Raw genomic sequence first — 17,184 nt, 5'->3', positions numbered from 1 at the left:
TAGCCATGTGCCTTTGGGAAACAGTAAAGGCAGATTACTAAGTCGACATGCTTGTGCGGCCAAGGTCAGTCTTTGGTTGTTTCACAATTGCCGTTATCTGGACCCGGCTGGAACAATTTAAGGCCATATGGCTGAAGCCGGGCTATTTTTACCAGAGGAAAAGCGTCACTCTAGGGCAGTGTGATGTATAAGTACAGGGTAGACACCAGCACAATGCGCTTCTGCCCGAAATACACAGAATCTGCGGGCAGTACTGCAGTCCTCAGGCACATGTTCTGCGGCCGGCCTGATTAAAGCCCTCTCCGCTGCGCTGACATGGGCTCCTCGCTCTGGCTCCCCTCCAGATGTTCAGAAGTTCCACCAGCCTTGCCATCAGCCCTTCTGTGTTATTACTTCACCATGCAACCCTCCTCCGTCGAAACAAAATGCATTCTGTAACCGAATTTGAGGATGGAGGGGAAAAAGGATAGTGGAGGGGAGATTATTGTGGGTGTCTTTTTCCACTTCAGCTTAGGACTGTGTGGTTATAATTTTAGATGTGGGAATGAAGGGCTGCATGCTGAACTCATTTGAGGGAAGGGCTAGCCGTGCGCCAGAGAGGTCGTGGTTAGCTTGGGAGGGGCACAACGTGTACCATGACATGTTTTCTTTTTTGCGTTGTTTCCGGTTTTTTTTTTCATTTCCCTAACCACCCTTTCCCTTTCTCCTTCTCTCTGTACTTGCGGAGACTCTAAGCTCTTGCCATCTCACTGCCGTAATGCACATTATAAATATCCTTTATAGCACAATGGTCGCAGAGATCTGCTGGTGAGCATTTGCCTGGCTGGACGGTCCTTTTTCAGGATGGTACATACCCTTTACTGCTCTTCTGTGGCAAAGTGATCAGTAAAAATTTAATGACACCATAAAATAATAAAAATGCCATTGATTTATCAGCACTTGATGCAGACAGTAGTAAAGGCGCTGTAGCCCGATTTCTTTTCGAGTCTTCAAACAAAAAGCCTGATGTTATGCATATAAATGAATTCTCTCGATAATGCTACGATATAAATTACAAGTTACAACCAATAAGTATATAAAACATAGTATATTAAATTTAATGGAAATTCATTGTACGATGTTTGAAGGTGTGCACATCAGTTTTTATGTTCATATTCACTTTCTCAATTACATAATCTTTAATGTGCACTGTAACAGTGTTACTATCTCTATCTTATGTGGATATCAGCACTTCCTAGGCATGAATGAACTCTCTACCTCACTCTATTAAGTTAGACCCGAGACACTGAAGTGTCTAATCTTGTTTTCATGTACAATAGCTCCCGTCTGGCTCATTCTTTAATTATTGTTCTGGAAAATGAGAGTTTAGCAGCTAAACCGTTTTTAATGAAACTCAGTGATTGATGCCCCTTGTTCCCCAAACTGATGTTTAATGATCATGACTTTATAAAAGGAGTTGATTGATCAGAGTAAGCCAACAGAGTGGGGAGGAGGAGATGACACAAGCAAGTCATTTATAAACCCCCCTCCACACACACACACTCTGCAGTTGTTGGGCCCTTCCCCAGTGGACAGTCCACGGCACATCGGCCATCGCTCGTGCGACTAATTGCACATCAGTCAATTTGTCATTGGGTGCTGCGCCTCTTTCATTAAGTGCAATAATGTGGTCTAGTGATGAATACAGCAGCGTAGGAGGCTTCACACGGAGCGTGGCACACCGAGCTAGCACTCCAACTTATTTTTACAAAGCCGCCTGAGCCCAGCGGGAACCGCTACATATGTCATAATTAGAAAACACTTAAATAAGCAAGGCAAAGTCAAGACAGGCAGCTCTTAATGACAGGCCATAAGCAGGTAGTGGTTAATTGTACATCAGAATCACTCAGATGGCCATAAATAATGATTGTTCCATCAAGCGTGGTGGTGGGAAATTGCAGTACTCTCTCTCTCTACAGCTCTTCTTTCTATCACTCTGATGCTTGTGCTAATTCAGATAATTCAGATATTTTATAATGAATGAATTTGTAACAGCTTAAAGCAGCATTTATTGTTTTAAGGCCTGCTTTCAATGGACAGTAATAGCGCAACATTATTTGAAGCAAATAAACATTTTCTTAAAACAATGTAAATTACCATTCAAAGTTTGGGATTGGTAAGATTGTTTTAAATGTTTTTAAAAGGTTTTATATGCTCACTAAGGCTGCATTTATTTGAGCAAAAATACAGTAAACAGTAATATTGTGAAATATGAATGAAATAATAATTTTCCATTAAAATATATTTTAAAATACCATTTATTCCTGTGATGGCAAAGCCGTGATCTTTATTGTGACATGATCCTTCAGAAATCATTCTAATATGCTGATTTGGTGCTCTTATTTCTTATAATTATCATTGTTGAAAATTACTGTACTTAATATTTTTTATAGACACTGTGATCATTATTTTCAGGATTCTAAATATAAAGTTCAAAAGAACAGCATTTTAAAAAAAATATATATATATATTTTGTAACTTTAGAAATGTCTTTACTGTCACTTTTGATAAATTTAATACATCCTTGCTGAATAAAAGTATTAATTTCTTGCAAATTTTTAAACAGCAGTGTTTTAAAAATCCGTATGAAATAGTTCAAATAGTCTGGGCCTAATAATGGGCCCAATTGACATAGAAAAAAGGCATGTTTGCACTGAAAAGAATGACAGTTACATCATTTAAATATTTACAGGACTAGTTAAGTGCATTTACAACCTTTTGTAAACTTGATTGCAGGTGGTTAGTGAACGTCACACAGGTTTTTATGCTGAAATACCACACACAAATGTGCCTGAAATGTCTTGTGAATTTGCCCCTCAGTGAAAATAAAGTCTGTTTAAAGTGACAACAGTAATAAGCACAGAATCATCCCAAGTAATCCACTATTGTCATGAGCTATTGACAAGTTGAGCCTGAGTGATAATCTTTTGCCGTGTGAAGAGCTTCCACACTCCATGGGTTCCCCAGTGGCAAAAAGAACAGAAAACAAACAAACGAGCAAAACGTCCAAAGCAGCGCAGCTGAAAGATTAATGTGTACGTTGGTATCTGTGTCTGCGTCTGTGGCAGGGGAGCTGTTAGCATTGTGTTGGGAGGCCACCCGAGTGTCTGTTCAAACTGTGTGTGATAGGCATTCTCTAAAGAAAAGACAATTCAAGCACACCTTTTTCCTGAGATTGAATGCACACCCTGGGAGAAGAACAAACGCTCTGGGGCCGACTCACCGTAACTCACATTGCTTTGAGTATCTGCCTGCCCTGTTCGGAGGGGGGAGAGATTACTTGTATCATGCAGAGTCAAAGTGTCCATCTCCTCCTCGAGTCTTTAGAGAGAGCGAGACGGGCCTCCACTAATGCCCTGCTGCACTCACGGCAGAACTAGGTCATTTAACAATGGGCCTGAGCAGCGGTCTGCCCTCTTCTTCTGCATAATACATTAAGTCTAATGTGCTGAAACCATTCAGGAGGGCCCCCAAAAGCTGTTATTTTATTCTGTAAATGCACACGGACATGACATTTAATATTGTTGCACGGGTGAGGAATGACAGGGGTTTATTGTGCATCAAGTGCGACATGATGCCAAGTTTAATCTGAACAGAAAGCAACACGACAAAAGGGAAAACATGGCGTGTTCCTCCAAGCATGAGCCTTAAATAAATGATAGACAGGAAGCTCAGGGCAGCAGAGACAGGGGCATGTACTGCAAAGATTAGAGAGCCGAAAAAGAAAAAAGTAAGCTGAACATTTCACTGGAGGTCCCAGGCTGCATTGTGTGCTCAGGATCTTTCAGAGTTTTGTTTCTTTTCTAGTAGAGTGTTCCAGACTCTTATCGGTACAAGTCCCTGCAGATGAAGACAGTAAGAGACTACAGCTGTGATAAAGATGACTTCACATGAGCCCATCAAAATGCATGCGAAGAGCATGTGTGTCCTGTAGGGTTGTGTGCCATTCAGTATTGAATTCAAAGTGCCTTTTAAATTTTTTAATTGTACAATTAAAATCTAATGAAATTGAAAGAAATTAATATAACTGCTATAAATTTAGTTTTTAATAATACATTGCAGTTTTCATAAAAATATATATTTGTATATAATATAAATATAATGGATATATATTTGTGTCTGTGTGCATATACATTACACATGTAAAATAACTGAATTAAATCATAATAAGAATAATAATTGAATAATATGAATAATTAGTCGTAGTAATTTGCTACATTTATTAAATGAATTATTTAAGGTTATGGTCATTGTAGCATTGTGGAAAAACACATAATTTCCCAGCCTGTTCTAATTTAAGCAACATGAAGCAGGCAGGTTTCATGTTAACTTAAGACCTAAATGAATACAGTTTTCTTAATCACACATTTTAGCATGCAATGTGGTGCATAAGGACAAATCACTAAATATCTGTAGACGGGAAGCTGTATCTGAACACAAATTTTCTGTCATTTTTGCAGGAGAGGTCTCATTACAATAACCTGGGCCATCACCTGAGCAAACTAGGCGAGGATGGAAAGATTGGTCACAGAGTCATCGACCTCACCAGGCCAGAGGATTTCGAGGGTAAGTATCTATTTGTGATGTTTGAAAACATAACATGACTGCTCACTAATTCTCTTTGTTGTGCTTTGAGGAATGAGGTCAGGTACAGTTCAGTCACATGATCAGATTGACTGGATTCCACGGTTGCTTGGCCAGTGTCAGGGAAAGCTGATGGGGGTAGTGCATTGAGCAGGGCTGTATTTAAAGTTTTCACAGCTAGTTCTTGATGACAATACTGGCCCTTCTCCAAGACCAGGCTCTGTTGCCACAGCTCATGTTTGATGTGCTGGGTGTGGAGGTGTAAATGATGATAGAACTTACATGACGAGGCGTCAGCTCCTTTTGTCACCCTGTTCATAAACAGAACGCTAATACGTGCCAGTGTTTTTCCTGTGTAATATAATTGTAACAGTTCCCATGGAAATCTACAGCCAATATATGGAGAAATAAAAACATTTTAATTAAAGTTTCATATAATTATGTTATGTTTTTTTTTACAATAAGCCTTTAAATCCATTGCGTGAACAATAGATTTTTTTTTTCGTAAGATGATCAGCCTCACATAACTCTTTTTGTTTATGAGCTTTCTAAAGCATAAATAATTTATTTTGGCTGGGTTGAAATCAAATCTGTAAATAGAGGTTTAGAGATGCAGTTTTTTCTGGTCTGGCATGATCTGCTCTAACCAGACCAGAGCAGATTCTCGCCAAGAAGCCTGTCCCGCCCCTCTTAGATCAGTGAGAAAGCTGGGTCCTCAGGTCCTCCAACACAGTGGGAACCCGTCTCCTGTGGGCTCCAGAACAGTCAGTGGCAGGGTTGAGGGCACCCAGCCACCCAAGTGATGCAGAGTTCCTTTAAAGTCCGAAGTGGAGGTGAAGGAACGGAGAACATTCTGTCAGTTTACTCCCAGTACAGACAGGATTAGAAGGCCACAGAGGTTTCTCATCCCAGTAGACAGGCTTCACTGAGCTCTCAGAGCCATCCCCATCTCCATCTTCCCGCAAACACATCGAGATGAAGGATGTGAACGGCATTTTATGATGATATGCCCCACATTAAATAGTCTCTTTTACAAGGAGAATGTGTTTACCCGTTGGGAAACATGGAGTGTTTACTTGTGTGTTTTTGTGTTTAGAGCCTTTTTAGATAGACCAAGTCAAACAAATTTCATTCCTCTCCCTGAACATTTGAGGAATGTGAGCACTGTGTATGCGATACCTACGCTTAAAAAAGGCAACTCTTCATCCTTTTTATTTGCAACTAGTCTTTGTTTTATTACACTACTCTGTTCAGAAGCTTTGGGGCTTCGTCAATATAAGCTAGCTATTTTTTTAATGCACTTTAAATGATTTATCAGCTAAGTAGAAAACTACCATTTGAGAATTACATTTCTTGACACTTTTAACAGCGCAAACAGACTCATACAGTAACTGCCATGGAGAGCAGAGGAAAATTACTGAGTGGGTCCGTAAAGGCCGTGTGCTTCCTTGTACAGAGGTCCTGCCTGCTGAAAAGACACATTATATTGGAAAAGGCTCAGGGTGTAAAACAGTTCTCTGTCAATGCTGTAACTCGCAGAAAGCTTTAGGTTGCTTGAACTAATATTTGCAAAGCATGCAGCAACCAAATTAACAGCTGCCAAAGTTCTAACGAGAGAGAGGCCGTTGGAAAATAACGGTGGGGTATGGAAATAGATAGAATTTCCTTCATTTCGCAAAAAGCCACGAGCCACATGCATCAGCTCACCGCAAAGTCATTAGGTCTTTTTAAGCTCAGATGAAAAACATTAACTAATACCACAAAAGGCTTTAGTATGGCCCCTTTGTTCATTCACTTATGGCAGCGTATGAGTTTTGTTTGCCGAAAGGCTCGGGTCGTGCGTGTGTTTAAACTATCTCTGTCAGACGGGGGTCTTAGCAGAACAAAGGATGTGTTGCGAGATTCCAGGGGCAGGAAGTTGAGGTAATATCAGCACACTTTTGAGACAATGCCGGCCAAAATGAACGATGACTATGTGATCTCTGAGCTATGTTAATGCTGTATTATTTATGCATATGGCTAAATTGTGGCAAGGTTATCACTGAATTATTATAGGGTAGCAATCTGAGGTTCACTGCAGTGAAAGCAAAGAAACCAATAGCTCAATCAGACATTTTGTGTGTTAGACGATTTATAGAATAAATATAGAATAGATAAGTCGTTGTATAAAGGAGTATGATAAACAGCACCATATTATGTCATAAAAAGAACACAGAATATACAAGGATCTACACTACTATTCAACAATTTGTGGCCTGTAAGATTTTAATTTGTATTTATTTATTTATTTTAAAATGATGTCTTGTATGACCACCAAGGCTGCCTTTATTTGATCAAAAATACAGAAAACAGTAATATTGTGAAATATTATAAAAAAATTTAAAACTGTTTTCTATTTTAATGCATTTTAAAATGTGATTTATTCTTGTAATGGCAAAGCAAAGCTTTCAGAAGCCATTACTCCAGTATTCAGTGTCACATGATCCTTCAGAAATTATTCTAATATGCTAATTTGCTTTTGTATAAATCATGATACAGTTATTTTTGTAGGATTTTTGTATGAATAGAAAGTTCAAAATAACAATTTATTTCAAAGAGAAATCTTATGTAACATCATACATGTCTTTACTGTAATTAATTCAGTGTGTCCCTGCTGAATAAATGTAATTAAATAAATATTACTGACAACAACGTTTTGAATGGTTGTGAATATGGAAGCCCATTACTGCCACAGACTAAAAAATACAACTTAAAAACTTTTAAACTTTTAGTAAAAAAGAAAAAGAAATTGGCCTAAGAAAAAAGACATATAAAGTCATATAACATAATATATGGCAAGCAAATAAACTACCAATTTGAGACATAAACTTACAATTGCAAGAATGAATATTATCTTTTTTTTATTTTTTATTTTTCTGAGTCAGAAATTCATAGATCAAAACATACAGTTTTATCACACTCATGTGTGTGTGTCTTGTGTCTGTCTGTGCTTTCCCAGCATTTCCATTGCCAGTTCTTTATGCAGTTTTACTGTCTCTAAAGTCTGCATGTCAGCCCAGGACTCCTTTCTTCGGCAGTCTCTGAAATGGTGTACTGCGAAAAGGAATTTAGCATGGCCCTCTTCAAGACCTTACAACATCCAGGGCAAGATGCATGAGAAACAATAGCTTAAAGAAACATGCGCTAACAAGTCGCGCTTTTGTCCGTTTACACTCTCTCACACACAGAGCAGAATTCCAAATATCCAGCTGGGTGCAACTCAACAATTGGCACATTAAAGTGGGGGGCTTCAATCACGTGTAAGTTATAATGGCTTAATTAGCAGAATATGAGTGCTGACATGAATGGTAGAGCAGAGCATTGTGTCATATCTGTCTGTATGCATTAGGAGAGACTCCCATTGTCAGCACTGAATACCTTTGCAGAAAGGCGTCTCTTTCTTTATTGGATCGTCCGCAGAGGGCCTGGCAGGTTTGCGTGATTGTTGCTTGTTTCTCCATGCGGATTCTTGAGTGACAGTCTGTGTGTGCCCTCAGAACAAAAGGCTAGCTGCACCGAGAGCCTGAGAGGCTCAGCCTTTTGGCTCCGTTCCACGTACCATCGTGTCTGGGCCTGCTGCAGGCAGGTGTGCCGGGCCGCGGGGCCCCTTTCGCTCGTATACTTCCACGCAAGCTCTCTCTCTCTTTCTCTGTAATACAGTCCCCCTCCACTCTCCCTCCTGTTCACCGGGAGAGACAAATTAAATAGAGATTCTTGTATCACTCTGTCATGTTGGGCACTGGGTCTCATAAATCACAATAAAGTCGATTAGAAGCCTCCTGCCGTCTCGCCCGCCCACCCTCACGCACCTCAGGGGGTCTCCCGTGGCATCCTGAAACATCTGCATTTATTTATACAATAACACACCTAACTAGGTGCTTCCTAAAAGAGCTGCACGGGGGGGAAAACGTCAATTAATGCTAATTTGTAAATGTCAGAAGCATGTAAGCTTTCTTATTAAACAACAACAAGCAAGAAAAAAAGCAGAGGGTTGTAAATTGGTTGTTGTAGATGTGGGGTGACGTCGCACGAGCCTACCTCGCTGCCAACTCTTTGGCTGCTTTTGATTAAGGCACATCATGACTGCAATGGGGTGGGGGGGGCACGGACCACCCGTGTCTGCGATCAAGGCTCTGTGCCAGGGGCCGCCGCTCGTCTCGTCCCGCAGAGCACCGGCACTCTGTAAGTCGGCTCTCATTCCTGCGATCCACTCAAATGACTGAGAGTGTTGAATCTGTCTGCTGACGCACTACAGCAACAATAGGGCATGAGCTGATTAATACAGCCAACCCTAGTTGCTCCCGCCCTCTCTCAGTGAAACAGAGAATTGAATCCGATCTGCAATTTAAAAGTCCAGCTGCTGGGTTCCTGCATATAAGCTGCTCACCTTTGCCTATTTCTGCATGCATGCCAGTATATAAATTGCTGAATCAGTGTCAGTGGTAAAGTAATGGCACGGGGCGAATCGTAAATTAGAGCCGGCCATGCCCCTCCCCTTGAACAGACAGTGGCGGTCGTGTCTGGGTGAGGTAGCCGAGCGAGTGAGCTGGGGTTGGCAAGGTAATGAATGCCTTCATCTGGCCTCGGCAGTCAGCAGATTGCCCAGCGTTGATGGATACTGTCAGCCCTACGCCACACTACATTTCATTGCACAATAAACATGGCTGTCAAAGCCAAACAAAGTGAAATCAATTTATCTTGCACGGTGAGCGCGTGCTAAATGAAATTAATGTACTGTGCGGGGAACGCCGTCACCGTATAATCCCGACGAAAGGGGCCGGGAGTGGGCTGGAACGAGATGGCTGCTTGTAGTGTGTTTGGTGGTACAAAGTTGTGGAGAGGAAAGAGCAGAGAGACCCTGACTGATGCACCATGACTGTGTGGAGCTGGGCAGCCAGATAAACAGCAGCCCTTTCTGGATTATTATGATTGTTAAACATGACATGTGTAAATGGATCTTTTGGGCCCTGGGCAAAGCTGTTCTGCCCAGCAGGGCCTGGAGGATAGAGCCTCCTGCTGGCTGCCTGAAACTTGGAATTTTGTCTCTTTCTCTCTCAGGGCCCCAATGTGGCACAAGTGTGTGTGTGTGTGTATAGAGAAGGTAACTCTTGAACATTGCCTATTTTCCAGCTCCTCCTCCTTAGAGCAATGCGCTGCCCTCTGAATAATCTCGGTATCCCAGTGCTTTGATAGCGGTGTGGTGCCAAGATCCATTACTTAGCTAGAGATTTAATTTTGTTTATCAACACTAGTGATAATAGAAATCAAAAGCAGGTACCATGTGCCAAGACTTGAAGTTTCAGGGTCCTAATGAATACACATCACATGTGGATGATGAAATATTCATGACTGATTCCAAGCCTTCTTATCCAGTTTTGGATCATTAAAGATGTATCGTAGCATATGGGAAGGCTTTTTTTTGTTTGTTTGTTTTATTTTTCAAGCCTTGTTTATCAACATGTTTTTGTTTGTTGAAATATTCATACAGCTTTTATTTAATTCTTTCACATCTTACATATAAAAGGAAGCAAATGTGCATGCTCTGCTGTAAAGTTAAATACAGAAACTGGGGGACACACATGCTGATTGTGAATGGCCTGATTGAGGAGTTACAGACATACATTGGGGGAAGTCATGGCCTAATGGTTAGAGAGTCGGACTCGTAACCCAAAGGTTGCGGGTTCGAGTCTCGTACCGGCAGGGGTTGTAGGTGGGGGGGGGGAATGTATAGCACTCTCTCCCACCTTCAATACCGCGACTGAGGTGTCCTTGAGCAAGGCACCAAACCCCCAACTGCTCCCTGGGTGCCGTAGCAATAAAATGGCTGCCCACTGCTCCAGGTGTGTTCACGGTGTGTGTGTCACCATACTTGGTCACACGTCACGTCACACCAGGCCACATTCACTAACTCTGCATACGAATAAGTGTGTAAAACCTCTGATCATTTTAATAGAAAAAACTATTTTTTTATGTACTTTATATCTGTTTTTTTATTTTACTTTACTTTACTCTACTATACTTTACTGTAATACACTGTACTGTACTGTACACTATACTTTACTGTACCTTTCAGGTACCATCTTATGTTTATCCACTAGATCTGCCCTTTGTCAGACTCTGTATGCACATTGAAAGTAATCACATGGCATATAAATATAAAAACATTATATGTTTTGTCAGGACATTGGCAGTGATCCTCTCTTCTAATTTTACCTCTCTTACACAAACACCCTTATGCCATATTTGTTATTAAGAGCATTACCGTTATTACTCATAGCAGGAGAAACATTATGACAGTCATCCAGAAATGTACGGCTGTTCGAATGTACGAACGTTGTGACCCAGACAAAATATTTAAAAGACTTTATAGCCAGGGTCCTCCTCGTCTGATTTCAGCTAGTTTTCACTCATCAGTAGTTCCTCGACCCACAATGCTGTCTTGTTCTACACTGCAAAACATGGGCTTGTCCCATCCAATTCTGGGATGGGCAGCCTGGAGTATAAGGTACAGTTGCAGGCCTCTCGGAATCTCCAAATCCAGCTTCTCTGGTTCAGCTCCATTCACTCTGATGGGCTGATGGATGCACTGCACTACTAAGTTGATTAACGGTCTGCACTCGCTCTCTCCTTCTTGCTCTGGTGTTCCTAGGGTGTAAGGAACTGAATGGCTCTGCAGATAAACCACATCAGTATTATTGTTGGCCAACAGGAGGCGCCAGTACTGCCGATGCACGGGTCTACAGGGAACCCCGGGGAAGGAACAGCAACGAACCTCACATCAAACGGCCCATGAACGCCTTCATGGTCTGGGCCAAAGATGAGCGCCGCAAAATCCTTCAGGCCTTCCCAGACATGCACAACTCCAACATCAGCAAAATATTGGGTAAGTCACAGCCCCCAAATCAGTCACGACCAGCAGCCATGGCCGTCTGTGTTAGCCTTTCCATTTACAATTAAGCCATGCTCCATAACAATAAACTGAACTGGTATCTTGGGAACTATTGTAGAGTGCTTCAGAAATTGTTGAAAATGTCTTTGCTTGTTTTGGATCACGCTAACCCAATAGTCTTTCTTAACACAGCCGTTTAAACCGTCATTTTACTTATTGAAATTACTTTACTTGCTTTCGAAATAACTATTCAAGGAATGATAGGCTAAGTTTCTATACAAGGTCTGAAATAACTATTAGCAGAAAAAAAAGTGGAATATTGCAAAAACAATTGTGAAATAAGCAGACTCAAGGCAAAGTCACGTGACTTTTGGTGATGTGCATTTAGAAATGAATTAAATTAGTTTCCATTGTAGTTTAAGCACATGTCATCTGATAAAATAATGTACCAAGTGAGCATACTGTGTATTTACATACTTTCCATACAAGTGAATACTTCCATACTCCCCCCCCCCCCCCCCCAATAATATATCCTTATGAAGACACTGATAATATCAGCATGAATTAGGACAGCAGAATCACTGAACCTCTGTTAAGGTAAATGGAGGGTCTGTTTTTACCAAACTGAAACATCCCACTGTTCTGGACCAAAACCAAGACTTACAAGGCTAAAATGTAGCTGAATTGGACCTTTAAGAAAGGCTGAGTGTTATGTTGATTGACTAGATATTTCAGCTGTAGTACACCGGACCTTGAATTGCACAAAATATGCAAATTAATATCGCCACGCCAGCTTTTCCACTCTTAACAATCAATAGACAAGCATTGCATAGCTACTAAGCAAAACATATGTTGTGAATAAAATGTTCTGGCTATTACCACACCTGCCTAATCTTCTTTTGCAAGTAATTCCACACAATTCAATGCATCTCAAACAGATGAGCGCAGTTAAACTGGATGGCTAGATGCCTGCAGGAGCAGCTCAATTAGATGGATTTAGTGGCTGTCACGTGGGCAGTGTTTGTCATGAAAAATGACAGGGCTAAATGGGTCTTGTCCCCTAGTCCAGAGAGTCAATAGATCACAGCAACTAAAAGAGCCGTCAGCCCAGACGTTCTGAAGGCTGGAGATATTTACTAGCCTGTTGTTTTCACTAATGCAGAAACGGTAACAGTAATGCTGTTACCCTCCATTCACAAAAGCAGTGCTTGCCTCAGAATAATGCAGTTATTCTCAAAGCTCATTTTGTCTGTAAATGTAAAAATACATTCAGATATCATTATTTACTTTATTAGTTTTATTAAAATTTATTGAAATCATAAATATGTTTTTATAATAAATTACAATTTTGTTATAAAATATAATTAGAAGTCATTCTTTCTCCATTGAAAAAAAACATTGTTTATTCATTTTATTAAATTGTATTTAATAAAAAAAAAGTTAAAAACAAAATAAAATATCATTAGAAGTCCGAAGTTAAAAAAAAAAAAATCTGCAATGATCATTTCTCACTCCTAACCTGTGGTCAACAGGATCTCGCTGGAAGTCCATGACAAACCAGGAGAAACAACCATATTATGAGGAGCAGGCACGGCTCAGCAAGATCCACCTGGAGAAGTATCCCAACTACAAGTACAAGCCCCGGCCCAAGCGCACCTGCATCATCGATGGCAAGAAGCTGCGCATCGGCGAGTACAAGCAGATGATGAGGTCGAGGAGGCAGGAGATGAGGCAGTTCTTCACTGTGGGGTAGGTACACGGTGGAACAAACGCCATGAACAACAGCAGGCGACTGTCCAAGATGCCCTGCCCTCTCTTAAACCCCTATACGCTGTTAATAAAGCCAGCTTAGAGCTCTCACAATAGGCAGGTAATGACTCCATACCATGTGCCAACTCCTGGTGTAAAGCCAGTGACCCTTTAATCAAGTTGATTGGAGTAATTCAACCACTTAGCTCATTTGTCACATTATATGGCCCTCGCACTTAATATTAATATACGCATTGAAGCAATGCGGGCACAGCCTTTTGTTGCCTACACACTCCCTTTGTGATTATATGCTGTGGTAAATTTATTTTTTCTCAAAGGAGGGGAAATGCACTATATGGCCCTGGGTTGAATCCAATTGACAAAATAGTATTTTCTTTCAGCTACCTGAAAGTAGTGGTTTATCACATTTAGATGGTAACAGAGGGCAGCGGGACTCACATATCCATTATTTTAGGATATTAGTCGAGTATGAATGTAGAGAGGGCTGCAGGGCAGATGTTTGGAGCTCAACTCTATAATTTACTGCGTGTGGTGAGTGGAGAAAATGCCTGCTCCAGGTGTTTCCACTTCAACAGCAAGAAATACGAGCGCTGGAGTATCAATCAGCCTGTTAAAGATCAGGAGACTGTCTCTCTACCAACCAATTGGCTTTGTCACCCTGAAATGAATGAGTGTCATTTTCACAATCGTTCCCAAATCGTTGTCGCTGATTGGGAATCATTTTTACAGGACTACTGGCTGGGCACGTTCCATTCAAGCCAGCGTTTAAAACTCCACAGGCTTTATGCTTTCAACCAGCGTTTTGTGTGCTTCTGTACATTCTTTCCATTCTCGAATTCCCCGAGACCGTAATTGTTTTCCTTGTGAAGCTTTAAATTTGTCATCCATCTCTTAAAAGCTCTTATGCTTTTCTGAGCATACTGGCACTTCATAAGCGTAAATGTGTCTGTTTCTTCACTTCTGTATCAGGCAGCAGCCACAGACGCAGATCCCCATCACCACCAGCGCAGGCGTCGTCTACCCCGGTGCCATAACCATGGCGACCACTACGCCCTCCCCTCACATGACATCAGACTGCTCCAGTGCCTCGGCCAGCCCCGAGCCCACCATCCCCGTCATCCAGAGCACCTTCAACATGAAGATGGAACCGGGCACCATGGTGTCTAACGCCCCTGTGAACGGAGAGGATGAGATGGACATGTACGAGGACTTTGAGGACGAGCCCAAATCGGACTACAGCAGTGAGAATGACACACAGGAGCCGGTCAGTGCCAACTGAGGCGAAAACAGCCAGCGAAGAATATCCTTTTATTATAGGGAAGACTGAAGAAGACGAAAAAGAGGACAAAAAAAAAAAAGGAATTCAAAAAACTTGTTTCTGATGATATACATTTTGGGAGCCAGCATGCAGATGTGGCTCCTGCAGATTTAACAGCTATTGGTCTTAACTGTTTCTCCAAGTGTGAAACAATTTGATTGTGTTTTATTTTGGCTTTTTTTTTATTATTATTTTAATGAATTTTTTTTCTTGTGTTTTGATCATGGACAATTTAGGGTATTTCCTACGACATTTTTGAATAATAGGACTTGACAATTGAAACATTCTTGAAACAGTCTTACTTAAATTCAAATGGATTTACACATGTATTTTTTTTTTCTTTTGAAGCGTACATTACTGTTTTCGATGGGGTTCTATATCTCACTCAGGTATGCTGTACCAGCCAACAGCTTGTGAATGTTTTTAATCAGAACTAGTTCAAATGAAAAAGACGACACTTCATTTGACATTTCATAATACGAGAAAACTGAAGAAATCCTTACATTTGCTGAACCATAGAGGGAAAGCCTAAAACTCCCCATTATTATTGTTCTTGTTATTATTATTACTATTATTACTACTACTACAAGTCCAGATGTGCCAAACATATCATAAGCTTCCTGCTCTTAAATCTTAAATTTGAAAGTCTTAAGGGAGAGACTGCTTGAGTCTTAGACAATCCTTGCAATCTTATCTACAAAGCCCACTTTTTTTCCTCCTCCTCCCTCTTTTTTTTGTCCTCTCCATTGACTACCATGTCCAAATGCTCAGGAACTAAGAATGCCATAGTTCTCCAGGAGGTTCAATGCAGTGATCGCCCGACCACCGCCCTCGTCTTCTCTCAGTCGTCTAGTTCAGTCTTACCCGCTCAGTTCTTAATCACAGTGATTGTAATCAGGCCAGAATGCCAAGGGGCCAAATGGCATCCAATCTGCAGAATTGAACAGGCAGCGAAAGGCAGCTTTGGTGTATTACAGTCGCAAATTGCTGTTGTACAATATGTACGCACACATTCTGCTAAATCTTTAGCCCGTTTTCCAGGGCAGCATGTTTAAAGTTTTTTATTTACGCTTAAGTCTTGTAGACATTGTAATCTTAACTGACAGAAATAGTCTTAAAGCAGAGTGTATGCCCTTTGGGCTTCTGCAGTGTGTTCATCATTATGTCTTAAGAGAAAGTCCAGTTTATCAGGATGATTTGGCCAGTTATGCAGAGGGTTAAGGAGAAAATGAATAATGGCACTTATTTTCCACATTTTCAAAGGGTACGTGGATTTGAGATACTTTAATTGTATTTATTTAAAGATATGTTCAGAAACATACATTTGAAAATGCAATTTAAATCATTTAACTTGGATTCAATCTTTTTTGAGCACTTAAAAAAAAAAGACAATTCAAATAGGCAGTCCTGTGTTCTACTAACTGATCTGCTCGTTCCGGCAGCAGAATAGATCTCAGGTTGTTTCCATGTGGAAGGACAGCCAAGAAGCAGCCAGCGGTCAGGGCCTCTTGTTTTAGGCTTTGGCCCTACTGAAAGCTCCTACAGGGTGCGAGTGCCATTCACCTCCACTCACCTGACCTCTGCCCAGCACACACCCTGCCTCAAGGGGCTGCCATCTGGCTCCCGGCATCGGCCCGTGCCCAGGAGAAAGGTAGTGAACAATGGAGACGAGGCCCATGTGGTTTATTGTGCCCTCCCTCCATCAAAGCGCTCGCGAAAGGCCGCGGCCAGAAGCAGCCACGAGGTGCTAGTGAGCAGATGGAACAAGTAGATCAAGCTGTGGGGGATTATTAAAATGACTGACGAGTTGGTATCATCTGAAATACGGCATTATTAATGCATGAGTCCCGCTATTTTGCCTTTGCCCTTGAACCTGTCTGTTTCATCAGTAACCCAGAGATTAGAATAGACAGGAAATGTCACAGCGAGGCTGCTGGTCACTGCATTACCTCCAAAGGTCTAAAAGGTACCGATGGCTATTTAGCGCTTACTTCTCCCAGCAGTTGAAGCATTGACTTTTCTCCTCAGCGCCCCTCTTTGAAAAGCATTTACTTAATTCGTAGAAGTTTTGAGCACTTCTTAAGACGCTTGTATTTGTACCTTTTATTTGGTTGGTTTTTGTTTAAGTTTGTTGTGATTTTTACATAAGGTACAATACTTGGCTGGGTGTCCCTTGACATCCGCGTTCATTTTTTTTTTCTTCCCTTCTTACAAGCCAACGTTTATTGTTTAAAGCTGTTATATCTGTTTGCTGGTGGATTGGTTGATTTGTACGTGATTTGTACGTATTTCCTTGACCATGCCAAGCCAGTTCTGTAGGCTGGTAGCAGACAAAAGGACTGTTGTTGGGACTGAAACTTGATTGCGCTTGTATAGATTAAAAAACGAAAAGAAAAGAAAAAAAAGAGACAATTTCAATCTCACACGGAGACAATGATTCAAAAGTGTTACAAGCACTGGATATAAATGGTATTTTTATCAATTCTGACTAATGTGAAGCCACTGTGTGAGGAAGAAAAAAAAGAAAAGAAAAAAACCTACACGA

The 17,184-nt window shown here is 41.1% G+C and overlaps 1 protein-coding gene across 1 annotated transcript in view; it reads left to right on the top strand.

The window, feature by feature from the left end:
* LOC107593388 (transcription factor SOX-6-like) overlaps positions 1–15,932 on the top strand; it is an 85,500-nt gene extending 69,568 nt beyond the window's left edge. Inside the window, exons 10-13 of the mRNA XM_016283100.1 lie at positions 4,500–4,605; positions 11,312–11,545; positions 13,084–13,300; positions 14,291–15,932. Of these exons, the coding sequence (XP_016138586.1) occupies positions 4,500–4,605; positions 11,312–11,545; positions 13,084–13,300; positions 14,291–14,600 (867 nt within the window). The 3' untranslated portion in view covers positions 14,601–15,932. The remainder of the gene's footprint in view (positions 1–4,499; positions 4,606–11,311; positions 11,546–13,083; positions 13,301–14,290) is intronic.
* The last annotated feature ends 1,252 nt before the right edge of the window (positions 15,933–17,184 follow it).

The sequence above is a fragment of the Sinocyclocheilus grahami genome, unplaced genomic scaffold (genome assembly GCF_001515645.1).
Source record: "Sinocyclocheilus grahami isolate Dianchi unplaced genomic scaffold, SAMN03320097.WGS_v1.1 scaffold10.1, whole genome shotgun sequence".
In the NCBI taxonomy this organism is placed as follows: Eukaryota; Metazoa; Chordata; class Actinopteri; order Cypriniformes; family Cyprinidae; genus Sinocyclocheilus; species Sinocyclocheilus grahami.
This window is presented reverse-complemented; position numbering and strand designations above follow the sequence as displayed.